Source organism: Ornithorhynchus anatinus, chromosome 1 (assembly GCF_004115215.2).
Source record: "Ornithorhynchus anatinus isolate Pmale09 chromosome 1, mOrnAna1.pri.v4, whole genome shotgun sequence".
Classification (NCBI taxonomy): Eukaryota; Metazoa; Chordata; class Mammalia; order Monotremata; family Ornithorhynchidae; genus Ornithorhynchus; species Ornithorhynchus anatinus.
In genome coordinates, this window is record NC_041728.1 from 135262728 (window position 1) to 135284866 (window position 22139).

The following is a 22139-nucleotide window of genomic DNA, read 5'->3' on the forward strand; positions in this document are numbered from 1 at the left end:
CTTGATTTTCCGTACGTATATGTAATAATAATGATGATGGTATTTGTTAAGCACTTACCGTGTGCAAAACACTGTTCTAAGCGCTGGGGGCGGGTACAGGGTGATCACGTTGTCCCACGTGGGGATCACAGCATTCACCCCCATTTTACAGATGAGGTAACTGAGGCACTGAGAAGTGGAGTGACTTGCCCACGGTCACCCAGCTGACAAGCGGCGGAGCCGGGATTAGAACCCGTGACTTCTGTCTCCCAAGCCCGGACTCTTTCCACTGAGCCACGCTTCTTCCCCTTATAGGAATTCATCTAGATGAATGTATATGTAAATCAGTTGTATTTATTAATGGTGGTATTTGTTAAGCGCTTACTATGTGCCGAGCACTGTTCTAAGTGCTGGGGGGGGGGGTGCAAGGTGATCAGGTTGTCCCACGTGGGGCTCACGGTCTTAATCCCCATTTTATAGATGAGGGAACTGAGGCACAGAGAAGTGACTTGCCCACAGTCACACAGCTGACAAGCGGCGGAGCCGGGATTCGAACCCGTGACCTCTGACTCCCAAGCCCGGACTCTTTCCACTGAGCCACATTGCTTCCCCATATATGTATTCATATATATGAATGTTTATGTAAATCAATTGTATTTATTGAGCACTTATTGTGTGCAGAGCGCTGTACTGAGGCTTAGGAGAGTGCAGTATAATAGAGTCGGTAGACACATTCCCCTCCCAATGTGAACGGGGTTTTTAATCCTGATATTTAAAATTAGTAAAAAGTTCTGTCTATGCCAGTATTTTTACATCTGAAAGGCTCTTATCTTTTCATTCCATAGTATTTATTGAGCACTTATAATAATAATAATAATAATAATGTTGGTATTTGTTAAGCGCTTACTATGTGCCGAGCACTGTTCTAAGCGCTGGGGGAGATACAGGGTCATCAGGTTGTCCCACGCGAGGCTCACGGTCTTCATCTCCATTTTGTCTTCATCTCCATTTTACAGATGAGGGAACTGAGGCACCGAGAAGCTGAGTGACTCGCCCAGTAATAATAATGTTGGTATTTGTTAAGCGCTTACTATGTGCCGAGCACTGTTCTAAGCGCCGGGGGAGATACAGGGTCATCGGGTCGTCCCACGCGAGGCTCACAGTTAATCCCCATTTGACAGATGAGGTCACTGAGGCCCAGAGAAGTGAAGTGACTCGCCCACAGTCACCCAGCTGACGAGTGGCGGAGCTGGGATTCGAACCCATGACCTCTGACTCCCAAGCCCGGGCTCTTTCCACTGAGCCACGCTTGGGAGAATACAATACAGTACTTAGTACAAATAATAAATACATGCAAATAATAAAAATAAAAGGCGGTTAATTAGACAAGGATACTCTTGGGTGCTAAACTGTAAGCCCTAGCCTGAGTTCATGGGCAGAAGCGTGTCTGTTTTATTGCGCTTTCCCAAGCCCTTAGTAGAGAAGCAGCGTGGCTCATTGGAAAGAACCCGGGCTTGGCAGTCAGACGTCATGGGTTCAAATCCCGGCTCTGCCACTTGTCAGCTGTGTGACTGCGGGCAAGTCACTTCACTTCTCTGTGCCTCAGTTACCTCATCTGTCAAATGGGGGTTAAGACTGTGAGCCCCACGTGGGACAACCTGATGACCCTCTACTCCCCCAGCGCTTAGAACAGTGCTGTGCACATAGTAAGCGCTTAGCAAATACCGACATCATCATTATTATTACAGTGCTTTGCGCACAGTAATAAATACGACCGAATGAATGAAAGTGCCAAAGAGGCTAATGGCGTGACCCGCACAATATAATGGAAATGATTTGGAGAAGGTGATCCGAACAGCCGAACGGAGAGAGGGCTGTCGGACCAATACCAGGCAGGAGGGGACGTGAAGTCGAAATCGTCGGGGTGGCTGGGAGAGGGAAATCTTGTCGACGAAGTGGTTTTTTTAATTTAGAGACAGATGAACGTGGGAGGTGGAAGGCAGGGAGGACTCAGAGATAACCCCAAGGCGGTCGGCTGCGGGGCGGAGAGAGGGTCGAGACTCTGTAGACGGGGATGGGGAAATCAGGAGGCGAGATGACGTTCGGCGTTTAAGGTGCCGGCCTGCGGATCGTCTGGGTGGAGAGGCCCCGAAGAGAAAAGAGCTCGATTGAAGCCGGTGAGCTGGTAGGTCCGGTGAGGTAGAGTTGGGAGTTTGGCCTCGATAATCCCTGAAACCTCAAACTCCCAGTTTTACAACTCCGGGGAGTTCCCTTCGCCGCGCCCCGGTGTCCGACGGGGGTGACCCGTCTCTAAACAGCCAAGATCGCATCTCGGAGGAATTTTGGCTGCCGACGTTTAGCGAAACAGCCGAGTGGAATTAGAGCCGAGTTGGGTCCGTGAGAATAATAATGTTGGTATTCGTGAAGCGCTTCCTACGTGCAGAGCACTGTTCTAAGCGCTGGGGTGGATACAGGGTCATCGGGTCGTCCCACGTGAGGCTCACAGTTAATCCCCATTCGACGGATGAGGGAACTGAGGCACAGAGAAGTGAAGTGAATGGGGCTAAGGAAACCGAATCGATGAGTGAAATTAACTGATGAAACGGTAGTTTCCCATAAGAAGTTATTTAAAGTTCATTAACGAGTGCCCACGATTCAAAGCTTCCTCTTTTGTGCCCTCCCAAGTCCTTAGTTTCCTGGAGTTCTCTAGTAGGCACCCAATCGATACTATTGATTGCCTTTTTAAAAAATAATACCGGTACGCGGACAAATACGAATTAAGTCGATTAGACCGTAGCCCGTCAATGGGCAGGGACTGTCTCTATCTGTTGCCGCGTTGTACATTCCAAGCGCTTAGTACAGTGCTCTGCGTATAGTAAGCGCTCAATAAATACTATTGAATTGAATAACAACAATGATAGTTTTTGTGCTGTATTTTTTTTAACCTATGTAAATGCCTGACTTGACTTTCAAAGTGTTATCTTCTGCATTTTTTTTGTGTGCGAAAAAAAAATAATAATAATAATGTTGGTATTTGTTAGCGCCTACTATATGCCGAGCACTGTTCTAAGCGCCGGGGGAGATACAGGGTCATCAGGTCGTCCCACGTGAGGCTCACAGTCGTCATCCCCATTTTCCAGATGAGGGAACCGAGGCCCAGAGAAGTGAAGTGACTCGCCCACAGTCACCCAGCTGACGAGTGGCAGAGCTGGGATTCGAACCCATGACCTCTGAGTCCCAAGCCCGGGCTCTTTCCACTGAGCCACGCTGCTTCTCAGGCACTGTGCTATTAGCAGCTCTTCCATTTTCTATGCAGAGTTCATTAATACTAAATCTGTAAAGGGCTTGAATCACCATCAAGTTAGTGGAAAGCCTTCAAAGAGAGTGAGGGGGAGGTTGCTTTTTTTGCAGTGTCATTTCAGCAGTGAGGGAGGGCGCCGAGGCGAAAAGGCGTTAGAACGAGATGACCGTATGTGGATGAGATTTCCAAGAGAATGAGCTGTGTAGAAGACCTAGAACGGAAACCTGTGAGTGAGATGATGATAATAATAATAATGGTATTTAAGCGCTTACTCTACCTCTGCTCCCTCTACCCCCCCTCCACCTCTCCGCAGCTAAACCCTCTTCTCCCCCCTTTCCCTCTCCTCCTCCCCCCCTCCCGTCCCACCCCCTCAGCACTGTACTCCTCCCGCTGGACTGTATATATCTTTATCACCCTATTTATTTTGTTTAATGAGATGTACATCGCCCTGATTCTATTTAGTTGCCTTTGTTTTTAGGAGATGTGCTTCCCCTCGACTCTATCTATTGCCATTGTTCTTGTCTGCCCCGATTAGACCGTAAGCCCGTCAAAGGGCAGGGACTGTCTCTGTTGCCGACTTATCCATTCCAAGCGCTTAGTACAGTGCTCTGCACATGGTAAGTGCTCAATAAATACTATTGAATGCATGGTAAGAATAATTATGGGCCTTCGTTAAGCCCTTACTATGGGCCAGGCGCTGTTCTAAACGCTGGGGCGAATGGGGTTGGACACAGTCCCTGTCCCACGTGGAGCTCACAGTCTCAAAGGAGGAGGCGATTAATCATATTTAATAATAATAATAATAATGGTATTTGTTAAGCGCTTACTGTGTGCAAGGCACTGTTCTAAGTGCTGGAGTGGATGCGAGATAATTGGGTTGGACCCTGTCCCAGTCCCACACGGGGCTCCCAGTCTTAATCTTCATTTTACAGATGAGGGAACGGAGGCCCAGAGAAGTGAAGTGACTTGCCTCAGGTCACACAGCAGACAAGGGGCAGAGCCAGGATTTGAACCCATGACCTGACACCCAGACCCATGCTCTATCCACTAGGCCATAAGTGCTCACCCTGTGCAGAGCGCTACACCGAGCACTCGAGGGCGTGCAAGACAGTAGATCCGTTCGTTCCCTGCCCACAAGGAACTTACAGTGTAGTCGGCATAGAATCAATCATTGGTATTTATCGAGTACTTAACGTTGTGCAGAGCGCTGTACTGAGCGCTTAGGAGAGTTCAGCAGAGTTGGTAATCTCAATCTCTGCGCAACAGGAGTTTAGAATCTAGTGGGGAGACAGACATTAAAATGAATTACAGATGGGGGAAGCCACCGAGTATAAGGATATTCTTCGCCTCTAATAATCATAATGCTGGTATTTGTTAAGCGCTTACTATGTGCCAAACACTGTTCTAAGCGCTGGGGTAGATTCAGGGTAATTAGGTTGTCCCGTGTGAGGCTCACAGTCTTAATCCCCATCTTACAGATGAGGTAACAGGCATTGAGAAGTGAAGTCACATAGCAGACAAGTGGAGGAGACGGGATTAGAACCCACGACCTCTGACTCCCAAGCCCGTGCTTTTTCCGCTAAGCCACGCTGCCTCTCGAGACTAAGCTCGGTGTGTGCAGGGAACGCGTGTGATTATTGTTGTATTGTACTCTCCCAGGCACTTAATACAATGCTCTGCACATAATTATAATAATCTTGGTATTTAAGCGCTTACTATGCGCAGAGCACTGTTTTAAGTGCTGAGGGAGATACAGGGTCATCAGGTCGTGCCACGTGAGGCTCACAGTTTTCATCCCCATTTTCCAGATGAGGTAACTGAGGCCCAGAGAAGTGAAGTGACTTGCCCGCAGTCACCCAGCTGACAAGCGGCAGAGCCGGGATTCGAACCCATGACCTCTGACTCCCAAGCCCGGGGTCTTTCCACTGAGCCACGCTGCTTCCCGTAGTAAGCGCTCAATAAATACGACCGAGCCAACACGAGGGCCGTGGCGGCGCGTAGCCAAGTTCTTCAGGTGATGGGTCCAGGGGGACGAGGGGTGGAGACTTCTTAGAAGAGGTGATTTTTGCGGGGCTTTGAAGATGGGGAGATTGGTGGTCTGTCATATTCAATAATATTTATTGAGCGCTTCCTATGTGCAGAGCACTGTACTAAGCGCTTGGAAAGTACAAATGGGCCACAGATAGAGACAGTCCCTGCCCTCTGACGGGCTTACAGTCTAATCGATATAAAAGGGGGAATGAGTTCTAGACGAGAGGGAGGCCGCAATAAGCAGGAGACCAACAACCCGATTTCCTTGTATCCACCCCAGCGCTTAGAACAGTGCCTGGCACATAGTAAGCGCTTAAATGCCATAATTGTTAGATAGAGGCACAATGATTAGGTCTTTGTCCCCCGTTTAGACTGTGAGCCCGTCGTTGGGCAGGGACCGTCTCTCTCTGTGTTGCCGAATTGTGCATTCCAAGCGCTTAGTACAGCGCTCTGCACGTAGTAAGCGCTCAGTAAATACGGTTGAATGAAAGGGAGCAAGGATAGCCGGGAAAGATAGCCGATGGCCTGGAAAATGGTGGGGAGGGGTTTCTGGTGGATGAGGAGGGGGGGTGAACAACCACTGGTGATTCTTGAAGAGTGGGGAGGAAAGGACTTCGTGTTTTTCTGGAAAAATGATCCGGGCGGCAGCCGGCAGTATTTATTGAGCACTTCCTGTGGGCAGAGCGCTGTACTGAGCACTTGGGAGAGCACGATATCGCAGCAGACACTTACCCCGCCCGCAGAGAGCTTACGGTCTAGAGGGGGAGACGGACGTTAATAGAAATCGATTACGGATACGCATACGGTGCTGTGGGGCTGAGTTTGAGGTGAACATCAGGTGCCGGAAGGGAGGAGATCCGAGCGCCTAGGCGATGCGGGAGGAATTAGGGAAAATGAGGACCCAGTTGGGGAAAGTCTCTTGGAGAAGGTGTGATTTTTCATTCATTCATTCAGTAGTATTTACTGAGCGCTTACTATGTGCAGAGCACTGGACTAAGCGCTTGGAATGGACAGTTCGGCAACAGATAGAGACAATCTCTGCCCACTGACGGGCTCACGGTCTAATCGGGGGAGGCGGACGGACAAAAACAATAGCAGTAAATAGAATCGAGGGGATGTACATCTCATTAACAAAATAAAATAATAATAAAATAAATTAAGGCTTTGACGATGAGGAGCGTGGTGGTCTGTCTCATAAAGGGGGGATGAGTTGTAGACAAGAGGGAGGGTGTAACAGGCAAGGGGTCGGTGACGAGACCTTGAGAGACGAGATCAAGCTGCAGTGAGTAAGTTGGCATTAGAGGAATAAAGTATCCAAACCGAGTTGTCGTAGGAGATCAGTGAGGTAAGGTGATAACGGCGATATTTGTTACATGCTCACTATGTGCCAGGCGCTGTTCTGAGCGCTTAGGACGATACAAGGTAGTCAGGTGGGACACAGTCCCTGTCCCACGTGGGGCTGACAGTCTTAATCCCCATTTTACAGAAGAGGTAACCGAGGCCCAGAGAAGTAAAGCGACTTGCCCAAGGTCACCCAGCAGACGGGTGGCAGAGCTGGGATTAGAACCCATGACCTTCTGACTTCCAGGTCCATCATCTATCCAGTAGGAGGGGGTGAACCGACGGAGTGCTTTAAAGCCGATGGTAAGGGGTTTCTGTTTGAGGCAGAGCTGGGTGGCATCCATTGGAGGTTTTAGAGGAGCGGGGAGATGATAATATCGTTGGTATTTGTTAAGCGCTTACTATGTGCCGGGCACTGTTCTAAGCGCTGGGGGAGATACAGGGTCATCAGGGAGTCCCACGTGACGCTCACGGTTAATCTCCATTTTACAGATGAGGTAGCTGAGGCCCAGAGAAGTGAAGTGACTTGCCCACTGAATTTTTCTTTGACTATTTTTTTTTTAATAAAAATGGTCCGGGCAGCAGAGTGAAGTGTGGCCTGGAGTGGGGAGAGACAGGAAGCAGGGAGGTCAGCATGAAGGTGCCCGGGTCAATGTAGTAATAGAGAGGAACGGGTAAATCCCAGCAGTGCGGCGAGGGCAGAAGCGTCGTGATTCGGTGGCGGGTCGAATACGTGGGGTGAACGAGAAACAAGTCGGGGCTATTGCCACGGTTCGGGGCTTGTGAGATAGGAAGGAGAGCGGTGTTGTGTAGAACGACGGGAGAGGCACGGAATGGACGGGGTTTGCGTCGGAGGAGGAGTGTTTGGACGCACGTGGTTCGAGGGGGTCAGTGGGACAGCTAGTCAGAGAGGTCCCGAGGCGGGAGGGAACGTCCAACTGCAGAGGGGAGAAATCAGGACTCGAGAGAGAGATTTGGATCATCCGGCAGAGACAGTTGAAGCCGTGGTACAACCAGGACGGGGGGAGAAGCCGAAGAGTCAGCGACGAAGCTGACGCAGTAATCGGGGCGGGATGTGGGAAGGGCTTGGACCGGCAGGGAAGCAGTTTGGATGGAGAGGAAGGGGAGGATTCTCGGGATGCTGTGACCGAATATGTGATTCCCTAGTATTTACTGAGCGCTTACTATGTGCAGAGCACTGGACTAAGCGCTTGGAATGTACAAGTCGGAATAATAATGTGGTATTTGTTAAGCGCTTATTATGTGCAAAGCACCGTTCTACGCGCTGGGGAGATACAAGGCGATAGGGTCGCCCCACGTGGGACTCACAGTTGTTAATCCCCCTTTTACAGATGAGGCACAGTGAAGTGAAGCGACTTGCCCACAGTCACACAGCTGGCAAGCGGCCGAGCCGGCATTCGAACCCATGACCTCTGACTCCCAAGCCCGGGCTCTTTCCACTGAGCCCCGCTTGAAAGAGAGGGATGAATCGCGAATGGTGCCTCGGTTGTAGGCCGGTGAGATGGGGAGGGCGGTGGTGGCGTTTCCAGTGACGGGAAAAGTCTGGGGGGGGGGGGGACATTTGAAGTGTCGGCAGTACATCCAGGTAGAGGTGTCCCGGAGACAGGAGGAAACGGGAGGCCGCGGAGAAGGAGAGGGATGGATTTGGGAGTCGTCAGTGTGGAGATGGTAGTTGAAGATGTGGGAGGAGATGAGTTCTCCAAGGGAGTGGGTGTAAATGGAGAATAGAAGGGGACCCCGAAACTGAGCTCCGAGGGACCCCGTGGGGTCAAGCGAGACGGTCGCCGGTTTCCCTTGACTCCCACGGCACTCTCCGGTTATCGCCCAAACTCCATTTTACCTTTCCTTTCCAAAGTCCTCTACAAGCTGTTTACACAATGTTTGATAATCGTGCTATTCGTTAAGCGCTCACTGTGTGTCGGACACTGCACTAAGCGCTGGGGGTGGACACGGGCAAGTCAGGCTGGACCCAGTCCCCGTCCCACGTGCGGCTCGCAGCCTCGATCCCCGTTTTACAGATGAGGTCACTGAGGCGCAGAGAAGTGAAGCGGCTTGCCCAGAGCCACACGGCAGACGGGGGCGGAGCCGGGATCGGAACCCATGACCTCCTGACTCCCGGGCCCGTCTCTTGGAGGAGTTGGGACTGGCAGAACTTCCTTCGATGTGTCGTTACGGGTCGGTCTGGGCCTGAACACCCGTTCTCCCTCCCGCTTTGAATGCGAACCCCGCGTTATCTTGTCTCTACCCAGTGCTCAGCGCTTAGGCCAGCGCTCGGCACATAGTAAGCGCTCAACAGATGTCATCGTTATTATTATTACCCCAGCGCTCGGCACTTAGTAAGTGCTCAACAGATCAATCGATGGTCATTTTTGAGCATCTGCAGGGCACCGTACTGAGCGATTGGGAGAATTCAGGCCCCCAGAGTGGGCAGACGTTCCCTGTCCAAAGTGAGCCGACCCTGCCACTTATTGTTTTTCGTATTAACTCTCTTCCCTCTCTAGACCGTGAGCTTCTTGTGGGCAAGCCCGGTCTCTAATACGAGTCGTCGTGCCTGGCGCAGTGGTATTCATTCATTCAGTCATTCAGTCATTCATTCGGTCGTATTTATCGAGGGCTTACCGTGTGCAGAGCACCGTAGCAGCGTGGCTCAGTGGAAAGAACCTGGGCTTCGGAGCCAGAGGTCATGGGTTCGACTCCCGGCTCGGCCACTCGACAGCCGTGTGACTGTGGGCGAGTCACTTCACTTCTCTGGGCCTCAGTTACCCCATCTGTAAAATGGGGATTCACCGTGAGCCCCACGTGGGACGACCCGATGACCCCGTATCTCCCCCGGCGCTCAGAACAGTGCTCGGCACACAGGAAGCGCTTAACAAATACCAACGCCATTAAAAGGCGGGGGCTTTCGGGCCGACGACCTGCCCCGGGTGGAATTTTCATCAGGGCAAAGCAGTAATCGGATGATGTGATTTTTGTCTTTTTTTTTCCAGGCGGGATTTCTATAAGATCCTGGGGGTGCCCCGCAGCGCCTCCGTAAAGGACATTAAAAAGGCCTATAGGAAACTGGCCCTCCAGCTCCATCCCGACCGGAACCCCGATGATCCACGGGCGCAGGAGAAGTTCCAAGATCTGGGTGCCGCCTACGAGGTCAGTGGGGAGGAAGGATGTGACGCTATTCATTCATTCAGTAGTATTTATTGAGCGCTTACTATGTGCAGAGCACTGTACTAAGCGCTTGGAGTGGACAGTGCGGCGACGGATAGAGACAGTCCCCGCCCAACCGCGGGGCGGTGTCACTGGTGAGATCTAGACTCCCGGCTCTGCCGCTTGTCAGCTGTGTGACTGTGGGCAAGTCACTTAACTTCTCTGGGCCTCAGTTCCCTCATCTGTAAAATGGGGATTAAAAGTGTGTGAGCCCCACGTGGGACAACCTGATTACCCCGTATCTCCCCCAGCGCTTAGAACAGTGCTCGGCACCTAGTAAGCGCGTAACGAATACCAACATTAGTATTATTATCGTTACAGTGCCTAGCACACAGGAAAGGCTTAACAAATACCACGATTATTATTATTATCATCCATAATTTATTTTTATTAATGTCTGTCTCTTCCCTCCAGACTGTAAACTCGTCGTGGCAGGGTGCATTTCTACGAGCACCTTGTACTCTCCCAATCAGTGCCCTGCACAAAAATGCTTGAAAAATACCATTGATCGATTGATTGATCGATCACACGTCCAGGGCGGTGGCTTTTCCGGTGGAGAGGAAGGGGTGGATCTGGGAAATGCGGTGGAGGATGAACCAGCGGGATTTAACAACTGATGGAATGTGACAGCCGGAGGCGAAGTTGAGGCTGCCGTCGAGGATGAATTCTGGGACAGGGAGGGTGGTGGGATTCTGAGAGATCGGAAACGCAGGAGGAGAGGAGGGGTATTTGTTAGGCGCTTACTAGGTGCAGAGCACTGGCTAATCAGGTTGTCCCACGTGAGGCTCACAGTCTTAATCCCCATTTTCCAGATGAGGGAACTGAGGCCCAGAGAAGTGAAGTGACTCGCCCACAGTCACACAGCTGACAAGTGGCAGAGCTGGGATTCGAACCCGTGACCTCTGACTCCCAGGCCCGGGCTCGTTCCACTGAGCCACGCTGCTTCTAAGGCATGGCACCGCCCTGGAAACGGCTGGGCCAAATGACCCTAGGGGCAGAGAGAGCGAGATGCGGGGAATGCTGATGCCCGCTGAACTGGAGGGGCCGTCGAGGCTGGTCTGCCTTCTGCCCCGTGGCCGAGGGGAGGACTCGAGAAGCAGTCGGAAGGATCTGGGTTCTAATCCTGACTCCTCCACTTGTGTGCCGTGTGACCTTGAGCAAGTCACTTTACTTCTCGGTGCCTTAGGTACCTTATCTGTAAAATGGGGATCGAGACGGGAAGCCCCATTTGGGACAGGGACCCTCTCCCACCTGAGTGTCTTGTATCTGCCCTAGTGTTTCTGGTACATATAGTAAGGGTTTAGCAGATACCACAATTATTATTAATATTATTAGTTCATGCTATTCATTCAATAGTATTTATTGAGCGCTTACTATGTGCAGAGCACTGTACTAAGCGCTTGGAATGTACAAGTTGGTAACAGATAGACAGTCCCTGCCCTTTGACGGGCTTCCAGTCATGCTGTGTGGAGCCAGCCTCTTCCTCATTCCTTGCAGAGGGTCATGAGCTCCTGGTCCGGACTTTTTAATTAGTGATATTATCATCACTGGCATCATTATTGCATTTGAACATCCTCTAGACTGTAAGCTTGCTGTGGGCAGGGAAAATATCTACCAACTCCCAGGCCCAGGCGCTTTCCACGTTGCTGCTGCGACCTGGCCGTTCTGCCTCCCCGGCAAGCTATCCCCGGGTGGGCCGGGAACAGGATAAGCGGCCTTCTGTTGTGCGATCCCCTCGGGATTAGATAAATCAAAAGCCGTTGATTATAGTAATCGAGATGAATGTCCAACTGAACCCGTCTCCCAGCAACTGCGGAAAGAAGGCTCTTCCGTAAGGAACCCAGCCTGGGAAGCTCCGTTTAGTGATTGGAGTTCTCCCTCTAGTAGATTATGATACGGTACTTATTCTATTCAGCCTTCTAGGGATCCGATGGGCACAGGCCAGGAGTCAGATCCCGAAATAGATTTCGTGTCCACATTCCTCTTGCCGAGTCAGGATTAATGATGGCATTTTGATTAGCACGTGGACTTGGGGGTGGGGGAGTTAATGAATTAAAGTGCTTGTTTTTTAATGGAAATATAATAACTGGCAGTGGCAAAATGCTGGAATGAAGATGTGTTCTCAGGAAGCCAGAAAGTGAGCAGAAAGAACGTACGACGTATACTGGTCATTATTTAATTAATCCCAGATACTTAGGTCGGGCAGTGAGGGCTTCTCAGTCTATCACCGGTATTTGTCGAACAGGTTACTGTGTGCAGAGCACTGTACTAAGTGCCTACGAGCACCCCGCCCACAACGAGCTTAAAGTCTAGCGGGGGAGAGACAGTAAAACGAATTAAGGTTATATTTGTAAGTGCTGGTGAGGATTCACTCATTCATTCAATAGTATTTATTGAGCGCTTACTATGTGCAGAGCACTGTACTAAGCGCTTGGAACGAACAAGTCGGCAAGAGATAGAGACGGTCCCTGCCGTCTGACGGGCTCACGGTCTGATCGGGGGAGACGGACGGACGAGAACGATGGCGATAAATAGAGTCGAGGGGAAGAACATCTCGTAAAAACGATGGCGACTGAATAGAATCGAGGCGATGTACATCTCATTAACAAAATAAATAGGGTGATGAAAATATATACAGTCGAGCGGACGAGTACAGTGCTGAGATGAGGGGAAGGGGGGGGGAGGAGCAGAAGGAAATGGGGGGAAAAGAGGGTTTAGCTGCGAAGAGGTGAAGGGGGGGCGGTAGAGGGAGTAGGGGGAGAAGGGGAGCTCAGTGTGGGAAGGCCTCTCGGAGGAGGTGAGTTTTAAGTAGGGTTTCGAAGAGGGGAAGAGAATCAGTTTGGCGGAGGTGAGGAGGGAGGGCGTTCCGGGACCGCGGGAGGACGCGGCCCGGGGGTCGACGGCGGGGCGGGCGAGACCGGGGGACCGTGAGGAGGTGGGCGGCGGAGGAGCGGAGCATGCGGGGTGGGCGGTAGAAAGAGAGAAGGGAGGAGAGGTAGGAAGGGGTGAGGTGATGTAGAGCTTCGAAGCCTCGAGTGAGGAGTTTCTGTTCGGAGCGGAGGTCGATAGGGCAACCCCTGGAGGTGTTTAAGAAGGGGAGTGCCAGGCCCAGACCGTTTCTGCGGGAAGATGAGCCAGGCGGCGGAGTGAAGAATAGACCGCAGCGGGGCGAGAGAGGAAGAAGGGAGATCAGAGAGAAGGCTGCCACGGTAGTCTAGCCGGGATATAACGAGAGCCCGTAGCAGTAAGGTAGCCGTTTGGGTGGATCTTGGCGATATTGTAAAGGTGAGACCGGCAGGTCTCAGTAACGGAGAGGATGCGTGGGGTGAACGAGAGAGACGAGTCAAGGATGACACCGAGATCGCGGGCCCGAGAGACGGGAAGGACGGTCGGGCCGTCCACGGTGATAGGAAAGTCTGGGAGAGGACCGGGCTCGGGAGGGAAGATGAGGAGCTCAGTCTCGCTCACGTTGAGTTTTAGGTGGCGGGCCGACATCCAGGTGGAGGCGTCCCGGAGGCGGGAGGAGATGCGAGCCCGAAGGGAGGGGGAGAGGACGGGGGCGGAGATGTAGATCTGCGTGTCGTCTGCGTAGAGACGGTAGTCGAAGCCGTGAGAGCGGATGAGTTCGCCGAGGGAGTGAGTGTAGATGGAGAACAGAAGAGGGCCGAGAACTGACCCTCGAGGAACCCCGACGGTCAGAGGATGGGAGGGGGAGGAGGCGCCCGCGAAGGAGACCGAGAACGACCGGCCGGAGAGGTGAGAGGAGAACCGGGAGAGGACGGAGTCCGTGAAGCCGAGGTGAGATAAGGTGTGGAGGAGGAGGGGATGGTCGTCGGTGTCGAAGGCAGCAAAGAGGTCGAGGAGGATTAGAATGGGGTAGGAGCCATTGGATCTGACAAGAAGGAGGTCACGGGTGACCTTAGAGAGAGCAGTCTCGGTAGAGCGGAGGGGACGGAAGCCAGATCGGAGGGGGTCCGGGAGAGAATGGGAGTTAAGGAATTCTAAGCGGCGAGTGTAGACGACTCGTTGTAGGAGCTTGGAAAGGAAGGGTAGTAGGGAGACGGGGCGATAACTGGAGGGGGAAGTGGGGTCGAGAGCGGGTTTTTTTAGGATGGGGGAGACGTGGGCATGTTTGAAGGCAGAGGGGAAGGAGCCGTTGGAGATTGAGCGGTTGAAGATAGAAATTAAGGAAGGGAGGAGGGCAGGGGCGATGTTTTTAATAAGGTGAGCGGGAACGGGGTCCGAGGCTCAGGTGGCGGGGGTGGCACTTGCGAGGAGGGAGGAGATCTCCTCCGAGGATACTGAGGGGAAGGATGGGAAAGTAGGGGAGAGGGTCGGTGGGGGCGAGGGGAGAGGCGGAGGGGTGACTTTGGGGAGCTCAGACCCGATCGTGTTGATTTTTGTGATGAAGTAGGTGGCCAGATCATTGGGGGTGAGAGATGGGGCAGGGGGAGGAACAGGGGGCCTAGTGGGCTGAGCAACAAGGGAGGCAGCATGGCGAAGCTGATCGAGCACGGGCCTGGGAGTCAGGGGTCATGGGTTCTAATCACGACTCTGCCACTTGTCTGCTGTGACCTTGGGCAAGTCACTTCACTTCCCTGGGCCTCAGTGACCTCATCTGTAAAATGGGGATCGAGACTGCGAGCCCCACGTGGGACAGGGACCGTGTCCAGCCCGATTTGCTTGTATCCACCCCGGGGCTAAATACGGTACCTGGCACATAGTAAATGCTTAACCAATGCCTTTATTATTATGAATATCAAGTGCTCAACGGGCACAGATTCAAATACAGAGGAGAGGGAGTAGGAGAGATAAGCTTAGTCGGGAAAGACCTCTTGGAGGAGATGTGAGTTGAATAAGATTATGAAGATGGAGAGAGCTATGGTCTGTCAGATATGACGGTGTTTCTTTCTACAGAAACGTTCTAGGCAAGTCATCCCCCTCCTCAAAAATCTCCAGTCGTTGCCTGTCAACCTCTGCATGAAGCAGAAACTCCTCTCTTGGCTTCAAAGCTGTCCATCGCCTTGCCCCCTCCTACCTCACCTCCCTTCTGTCCTTCTCCAGCCCAGCCCGCACGCTCCGCACCTTTGCCGCCGCTCACCTCCTCACTGAGCCTCGTTCTCGTCTGTCCCACGTAGACCCCTGGTCCACGTCCTACCTCTGGCCTGGAATGCCTTCCTTCCTCACATCTGCCAAACTAGCTCACTTCCCCCCTCCAAAGCCTTACTGAGAGCTCACCTCCTCCAGGAGGCCTTCCCAGACTGACCCCCCCCCCCCCTTTTCCTCTGCTCCTCCTCCCCTCCCCATCGCCCCAACTCCCTCCCTCTGCTCTATCCCCTTCCCCTCCCCACAGCACTTGGGTATATATGTACATATTTATTATTCCATTTATTTTACTAATGATGTGTATTTATATCTATAATTCTATTTATATTAATGCTACTGATGCCTGTTTACTTTTGTTTTCTGTCTCCCCCTTCTAGACTGTGAGCCCGTTGTTGGGTAGGGATTGTCTCTACCTCTTGACGAATGGTACTTTCCAAGCACTTAGAACAGTGTTCTGCACACAGTAAGTGCTCAATAAATACGATTGAATGAAGGAATATGAAGAGGGAGGGAGTTCCAGGAGACAGAGTGGTCGGCGGCGAGGTAGACGAGATTGAGGTACAGTGATCCGGCTGCCGTTAGAAGAGCGAAGTTTGTGGGTTGTGTTTTAGTAGGAAATCAGCAAGGTGAGGCCGGAGGGGACTTGAGCTGATCGACTGCCATAAAGCCAGTAGTAAGGAGTTTCTGTTTGATGTGGACGTGGATAGGTGACCCTTGGAGGTATTACTAAGATAGGTACTTATATGATTATGGGTTGTATAAGTGCTTAGGTGGTAAGACAATGTGGAAGCGCTAGTTGGGAGACACAGGATAGCAGTTACCTTGGGTAAGTCACTTAACTTCTCCGTGCCTCAATCCCCTCATCCGCAGAATGGGGATTCGATCCCTGTTCATTCATGCAATCGTATTTATTGAGCGCTTACTGTGCGCAGGATGCCGTACTGAGCGCTTGGAAGGTACAATTCCGCAATAGAGAGAGACAATCCTTGCCCACAACGGGCTCACGGTCTAGACTGGGGGAGTCAGGCATCGAAACAAGTAAACAGGCATCAGTATAAATAAAGAGAATTATAGCTATCTACATATATACATAAGTGCTGTGGGGCGGCGGGGAGGCAAAGGGAGTGAGTCGAGGTGATGCGGAAGGGAGGGGGAGATGAGGAAAAGGGGGCTTAGTCTGGTGAAGGCCTCTTGGAGGAGATGAGCCTTCAGTAGGACTTTGAAGGCGGGGGGAGAGTGAATGTCGAGCGGATTTGGGGAGGGAGGGTGTTCCAGGCCGAAGGTAGGACGTGGGCCAGCGGTCGGCAGCGAGACCGGCGAGATGGAGGCACAGTGAGAAGGTTAGCGGCACCAGAGGAGCGGAGTGTGTGGGTTGGGATGTAGAAGGAGAGAATCGAGGTGAGGTAAGAAGGGGCAAGGTGATGTAGAACTTTGAAGCCAATAGTGGGGAGTTCTTGTTTGACACAGAGGTTGAGAAGCGACCACTGGAGATTTCTGAGGAGGCGGGGTGACGTGCCCTGAACGTTTCTGTAGAAGGATAATCCGGGCAGCAGAAGTGGGGAGAAACAGCAGTTTGGGAAGTCAGAAAGGAGGCTGCTGCAGTAATCTAGTCGGGATAAGATGAGAGACTGTACTAACTTGGAAGCAGTTTGGATGGAGAGGAAAGGGCGGATCTTGGCGATGTTGTGAAGGTGAGACCGGCAGGATTTGGTGACGGATTGGATACGTAGAGTGAATGAGAGAGCGGAGTCAAGGATGACACCAAGGTTGCGGGCTTGTGAGACGGGAAGGATGGTGGTGCCGTCTACAGTGACGGGAAAGTCAGGGAGAGGACAGGGTTTGGGAGGGAAGATGAGGAGGTCTGTCTTGGACATGTTGAGTTTGAGGTGGCGGGAGGATATCCTAGTAGAGATGTCCTGAGGGCAGGAGGAGATGCCAGCCGGGAAGGGGAGAGAACAGGGGAGGAGATATAGATTTGGGTGTCATCTGCATAGAGATGATAGTTGAAGCCGTGGGAACGAATGAATTCTCCAAGGGAGTGATTGTAGATGGAGAATAGAAGGGGGTCCAAGAACAGAACCCTGAGGGACCCCTACAATTAGGGGAAGGAAGGAAAAGGAGGAGCCCACGAAGGAACTGAGAATGAACGGCCTGTTCAGTGATCGCTGTTCTCCCTCGTGCTTAGAGAGTGAGCCCCGCGTGGAACAGGGCCTGTGTCCATCCTGATTAACCTGATTGAACCACATCGCTTAGAACTGTGCTTGACACAGTAAGCGCTTAAATACCGTAATCATCTTTAGTTCTCCCACCCCTCTGCTTGTGCCCTGAAAGGCTTTTTCTCGGGAATACTTTCCAAAGGTTTTGCGCTGTCAGTCTTCAGACCCGTCCAGCTCAAGGTAGGGGTAGCGAGGGCTGCTCCATCAGGATATACAGTAGCGCTCATTCATTACTCCTTTCCTCTCCGGAGCCTCAGCTCCATCCTTCCGCTCTGGCCTGTGGAGAACGGCGTGGTCAAACCTGGGTGTGTGCGAGGACCTTTGGCCAGACTGAAAGAAAGATGGACCGAAGTCTATTTCAGACCCACACGGGGCCTGTTCTATCCCTCCCCTCCTCCATCTGCCCCTCAACTCTTTCAGCCTGCCCATGGGTGGCCCCGAACCAAAGGGGATCGTTACAGTTACAGAAGCAGTGTGGATAGAGCACCGGCCTGGGAGTCAGAAGGTCAAGGATTCTAATTCTGGCACAGAGTAAATGCTTAACAAATAACACATGATGATGATGATAATGAGGTAGGTGAGGACACTTCACTTCCAGGGGGCCACTCGAGGACAGCTGGGTGTGAATGGCACCACTTCTTTGGAAGGAAGTGGGGGGCGGGGTTCTGCCGACCACAGCTCGGGCTGAGCGCGGGCTCCACCAAAATCGGGCCGTGCCCGCTGGGACTGGATCCCGACTTCTAACCCAGACTAGCACTCCAGACTTCACTCATTTGTCAAGCGTTTTTCCACTGGGCTAATTATCACAGCTTAGTATTCCTGATGGATGAGACAAGGTGACAGATATAAGGACTCCTCTCAAGTTGGCCGAGTTTTTCAGAAAGGTATAAGCGAGAGGCATGACAAGGATTTGAGTATTTGATTCTGGAAAGGCCTGATTGATCAGACTTAGAGCCAGAGGAGAAATTCGAATTTAACAGTACACATTTTGGAACCCGTCGTATTGTTAATCGATTGGTGATCATTTAGCACTAATGATCAAGTTTGGAATTATCTCAAGTTTGGAGTCCATCCTTGAAAATTGGTCTCCTTTGTTATGCTTTTTTCTCTTCTGTCCCCATAAAAACAGGTTTAGAAAAGTGCAAGCCCTTGCCACTGCACCCTTTTCTATTTTCATTTTTCCTCCCTATTTCTCAGGGGAGGAGGAAGCGATTAATCTACCTAAACAAACAACTTAGTTTCAGAATTTAAAATGATCAGCTGGATTGTATATGGCAGAAAAAGAGTGATGGGAAACGTCATGCACGATTTTAAAAAACTCCTCCTCTGGAAAGGGAAAGTGGATTGGTAGTTCTGTGCATTTAGACCAAAGGAGAAAAGACTACAGGACCCGGGCAGTTTACTAAAAAAAGGCGGGGTGGAGAGGGATCTGCTGTGGTAGAACTATTCTGGTTAAAACCACTTGGGTGACAAGATCGTTTCCCACAGGGTAAACCTAAATGTAGTTTTAATTGCTCTAGAGACAAGCAATGTCAAATTAAAAGGATGGGATGAAATAAACCCCAGAAATCTGCGATGCTAAGAATAAAACAGTTTAGAAGAATGCGACATTCTTCTAATTGCCGCGTGTTCGGTGTTCCAGAGAAGCAGATTTTATTTAAGCTAACATTTTTGAGCAAAACGAGGTTGTGGTTTTGATGCCGCTGGTCTTTTGATAATTGACCATGGACCTGTGAGTCTGGTGACATGGGTTCTAATCCCTGCTTCACCACTTACCTGTTGTGTAACCTTGGGTGAGTCTTTTAACTTCTCTGTGCCTCAGTTTCTATATCGGTTCTCCCTCCTCATACCGTGAGCCTCATGTGGGCTAGGGACTGTGTGATATCTGCCCACTTCTCTACTTGTGGCACATAGTAAGTACTTAAATTCCACAATTATAATAATTCCTTAGTTCACCACTTAGTACAGTGCTCTGCACCCAGTAAATTTGCTCAATAAATACTGTTACTACTAATAATTATTATTATAGTTATGCAGATGCCAAAGTGGTAAATAGAAATATGTCATTACTTGTGGACCAAGTTTTTCAGGACAGAATCCTAATGCTGAGAGAGGGAGGTCAAGAGGGCATCCAGGCTTATCTCCAGGGAAGGTTGTCCTGAAACCATCCCAGATAGGTGGTTGCTTACCTTTTTTTTTTTAAAAAAAAAAAAAAGGTATTTAAGCCCTTACTATGTGCCAGGCACTGTACTAAGTGGTAGGCTAGGTACAAGCTCATCAGGTTGGACACGGTTCTTGTCCCACTTAGGGCTCACTGTCTTAATCCCCATTTTACAGACAATGGAACTGAGGCAGAGATAATAATTGTTATTATGATTTTCATTCATTCAATAGTATTTATTGAGTGCTTACTATGTGCAGAGCACTGTACTAAGCACTTGGAATGTACAAATCGGCAACAGATACAGTCCCTGCCCATCGACGGGCTTACAGTCTAATCGGGGCAGACGGACAGACAAAAACAATAGCAATAAATAGAATCAAGGGGATGAACATCTCATTAAAACAATAGCAATAAATAGAATCAAGGTGATGTACATCTCATTAACAAAATCGGGCACCGTACTAAACGCAGGGGTGGATACAAGCAGATTGGGTTGGACAGAGTCCCCGTCCCACATGGGGACCACAGTTTCAATCCCCATTTTGCAGATGAGGTGGCTGAGGCCCAGAGAAGTGAAATGAATTGCCCAGGGTCACACAGCAGACAAGTGGCGGAGGCGGGATATGAACCCATGGCTTTTTGACTCCCAGACCCATGCTCCTTCTCACTACACCAAGAAGTGAAGTGACTCACCCAAAGTCACACAGAAGACAAATGGAGCTGGGATTAAAACCCAGGTCCTTCTGGCTCCCAGGCCCGTGTTCTATCCATGAGACTGTGCTGCTTCTCTAAGAACCTGTTCCTAAGAACTTTCAGAGGAGCTCTCATAACTAGCAGCGTGGCTCAGTGGAAAGAGCACGGGCTTTGGAGTCAGGGCTCATGAGTTCGAATCCCAGCTCTGCCACTTGTCGGCTGTGTGACTGTGGGAAAGTCACTTAACTTCTCTGTGCCTCAGTTCCCTCATCTGTAAAATGGGGATTAAGACTGTGAGCCCCACGTGGGACAACCTGATTCCCCTATGTCTACCCCAGCGCTTAGAACAGTGCTCGGCACATAGTAAGCGCTTAACAAATACCAACATTATTACCGAGGTCCACTCTAAATTGTTTTACCTGTGATTTAATCTTCATTATTACCCATGAAGTATTCTTTCATTGTTGAATTTAAGCCGTTAAATTCCCCTTTGTCTACTCTCCTCTTGGCTAAATAAAGCTCCTTTCTTGAACCTTTCCTTAAAGTGCTTGGATTCCTTAGTAATTAGGTTTTTATGGTGGCCAAGGGATTAGGTTGCTTTGATAAGCATTGAACCAGTTGAGGTGTCTTTTTAAAAAATATATATATAGTATACCTGCAAAATATATGTGTGCACACCCAGACACATATGTACATACACAGATTTTATGGAATTTAAGTGCTTACTTTGTGTCATGCAGTGTTTAAACGTTGGAGTAGAACAATTTTTACCAGGTTGTACGCAGTCCCTGTCCCGTAGGGACTTCACAGTTTGAGGATTGAAACCCCATTTTACAGTGGAGGAAACTGAGAAACAGAGAAGTTAAATGACTTGCCCAAGGTCACTTCTGCAAGCAGTTGGCAGAGCCGCATTTAGAACCCAGATCCTCTGACTCCTAGGGCAATCTCCTTCTTTTCTCTCTATGTCTTTCACACACATACATATTCTCTCTACCTGTCTGTTCCTCCATGTACTTGTAAATGTCTCAAGACATCTGGGGAATGTACAAGACAGTCCCTGAGTGCAACTCAGAATTCTCACACATCAAGGCCGTGGACCCCTTAAATTCCACGTCCCTGAGGAAGAACCGTGCACCGGCCAAATGTATGAGAACAGACTGGTCCACCGAGCCTGGGGCACTGACCCGGCGCTCCTTTTTTAAATTGGGGCCTGGCTTCTGGGAGTCAGGTAGGGAAGATCATGTTTCAAGGGGCTGTTCATTGGTAGTAGGACCGTCAGGGTCCCCTGGATGGACATGGAAGTCTATAACTTGTGCCAAGAGACGAGGAAGCAAAAGAGAAGAAACGGTGGCAGACGCCACATGCGTCAAACGTGACGACCTTCCTCTGAGCCCATGGTGGCCCGGACCTTGGGTCCCACGTTGGCCGTTTCGGCCACACACCCACTCATTAGCCCAACTTCGTCATCGGTGTTATCTTCTTTGATTAAAAAGGACAGTTACGCCCTCCCTCCGCTCAACCGCCAAACTAACACACTCCCCCCCGCCCAAGCCCTACTGAAATCTCACCTCCTCCAGGAGGCCTTCCCAGACTGAGCTCCCCTTTTCCTCTGCTCTACCCCCTTCCTGTCCCCCAGCACTTGTGTACATTTGTACATATTTATAATGCTATTTATTTATATTAATGATGTATATCTATCGTTCTATTTATATTACTGCTATTGATGCCTGTCTACTTGTTTTGTTGTCTGTCTCCCCCCTTCTAAACCGTGAGCCCGTTGTTGGGTGGGGATTGTCTCTGTTGCCGAATGACTGGAAGAGTACAAAGCACGTTTGTTGCCAAATTGTACTTCCCAAGAGCTAAGTACAGTGCTCTGCACAGAGTGAGCGCTCAATAAATTCGATTGAATGAATATAATGCAACTTGGTAAGCCACTGTGGTTCCTAGCAGCGACTGACCCCCACTCCTTCCACCGGCCTAAGTCCGATCCACTTTTCAGAGGCTCAGACCCATAAATAGTTCTCCACTGGGGCTCCCCTGAGTTGGATATTGTTCCGGTCTCGGTTGAAGTCCCGACAGGACTCTG

The 22139-nt window shown here is 50.6% G+C and overlaps 1 protein-coding gene across 1 annotated transcript in view; it reads left to right on the forward strand.

Moving 5' to 3' along the window:
• The window catches only part of DNAJB11 (DnaJ heat shock protein family (Hsp40) member B11), a 45875-nt gene that overhangs the window by 10309 nt on the left and 13427 nt on the right, over positions 1-22139 (forward strand). Inside the window, exon 2 of the mRNA XM_029072596.1 lies at positions 9661-9817. Coding sequence (XP_028928429.1) covers positions 9661-9817 — 157 coding nt within the window. The remainder of the gene's footprint in view (positions 1-9660; positions 9818-22139) is intronic.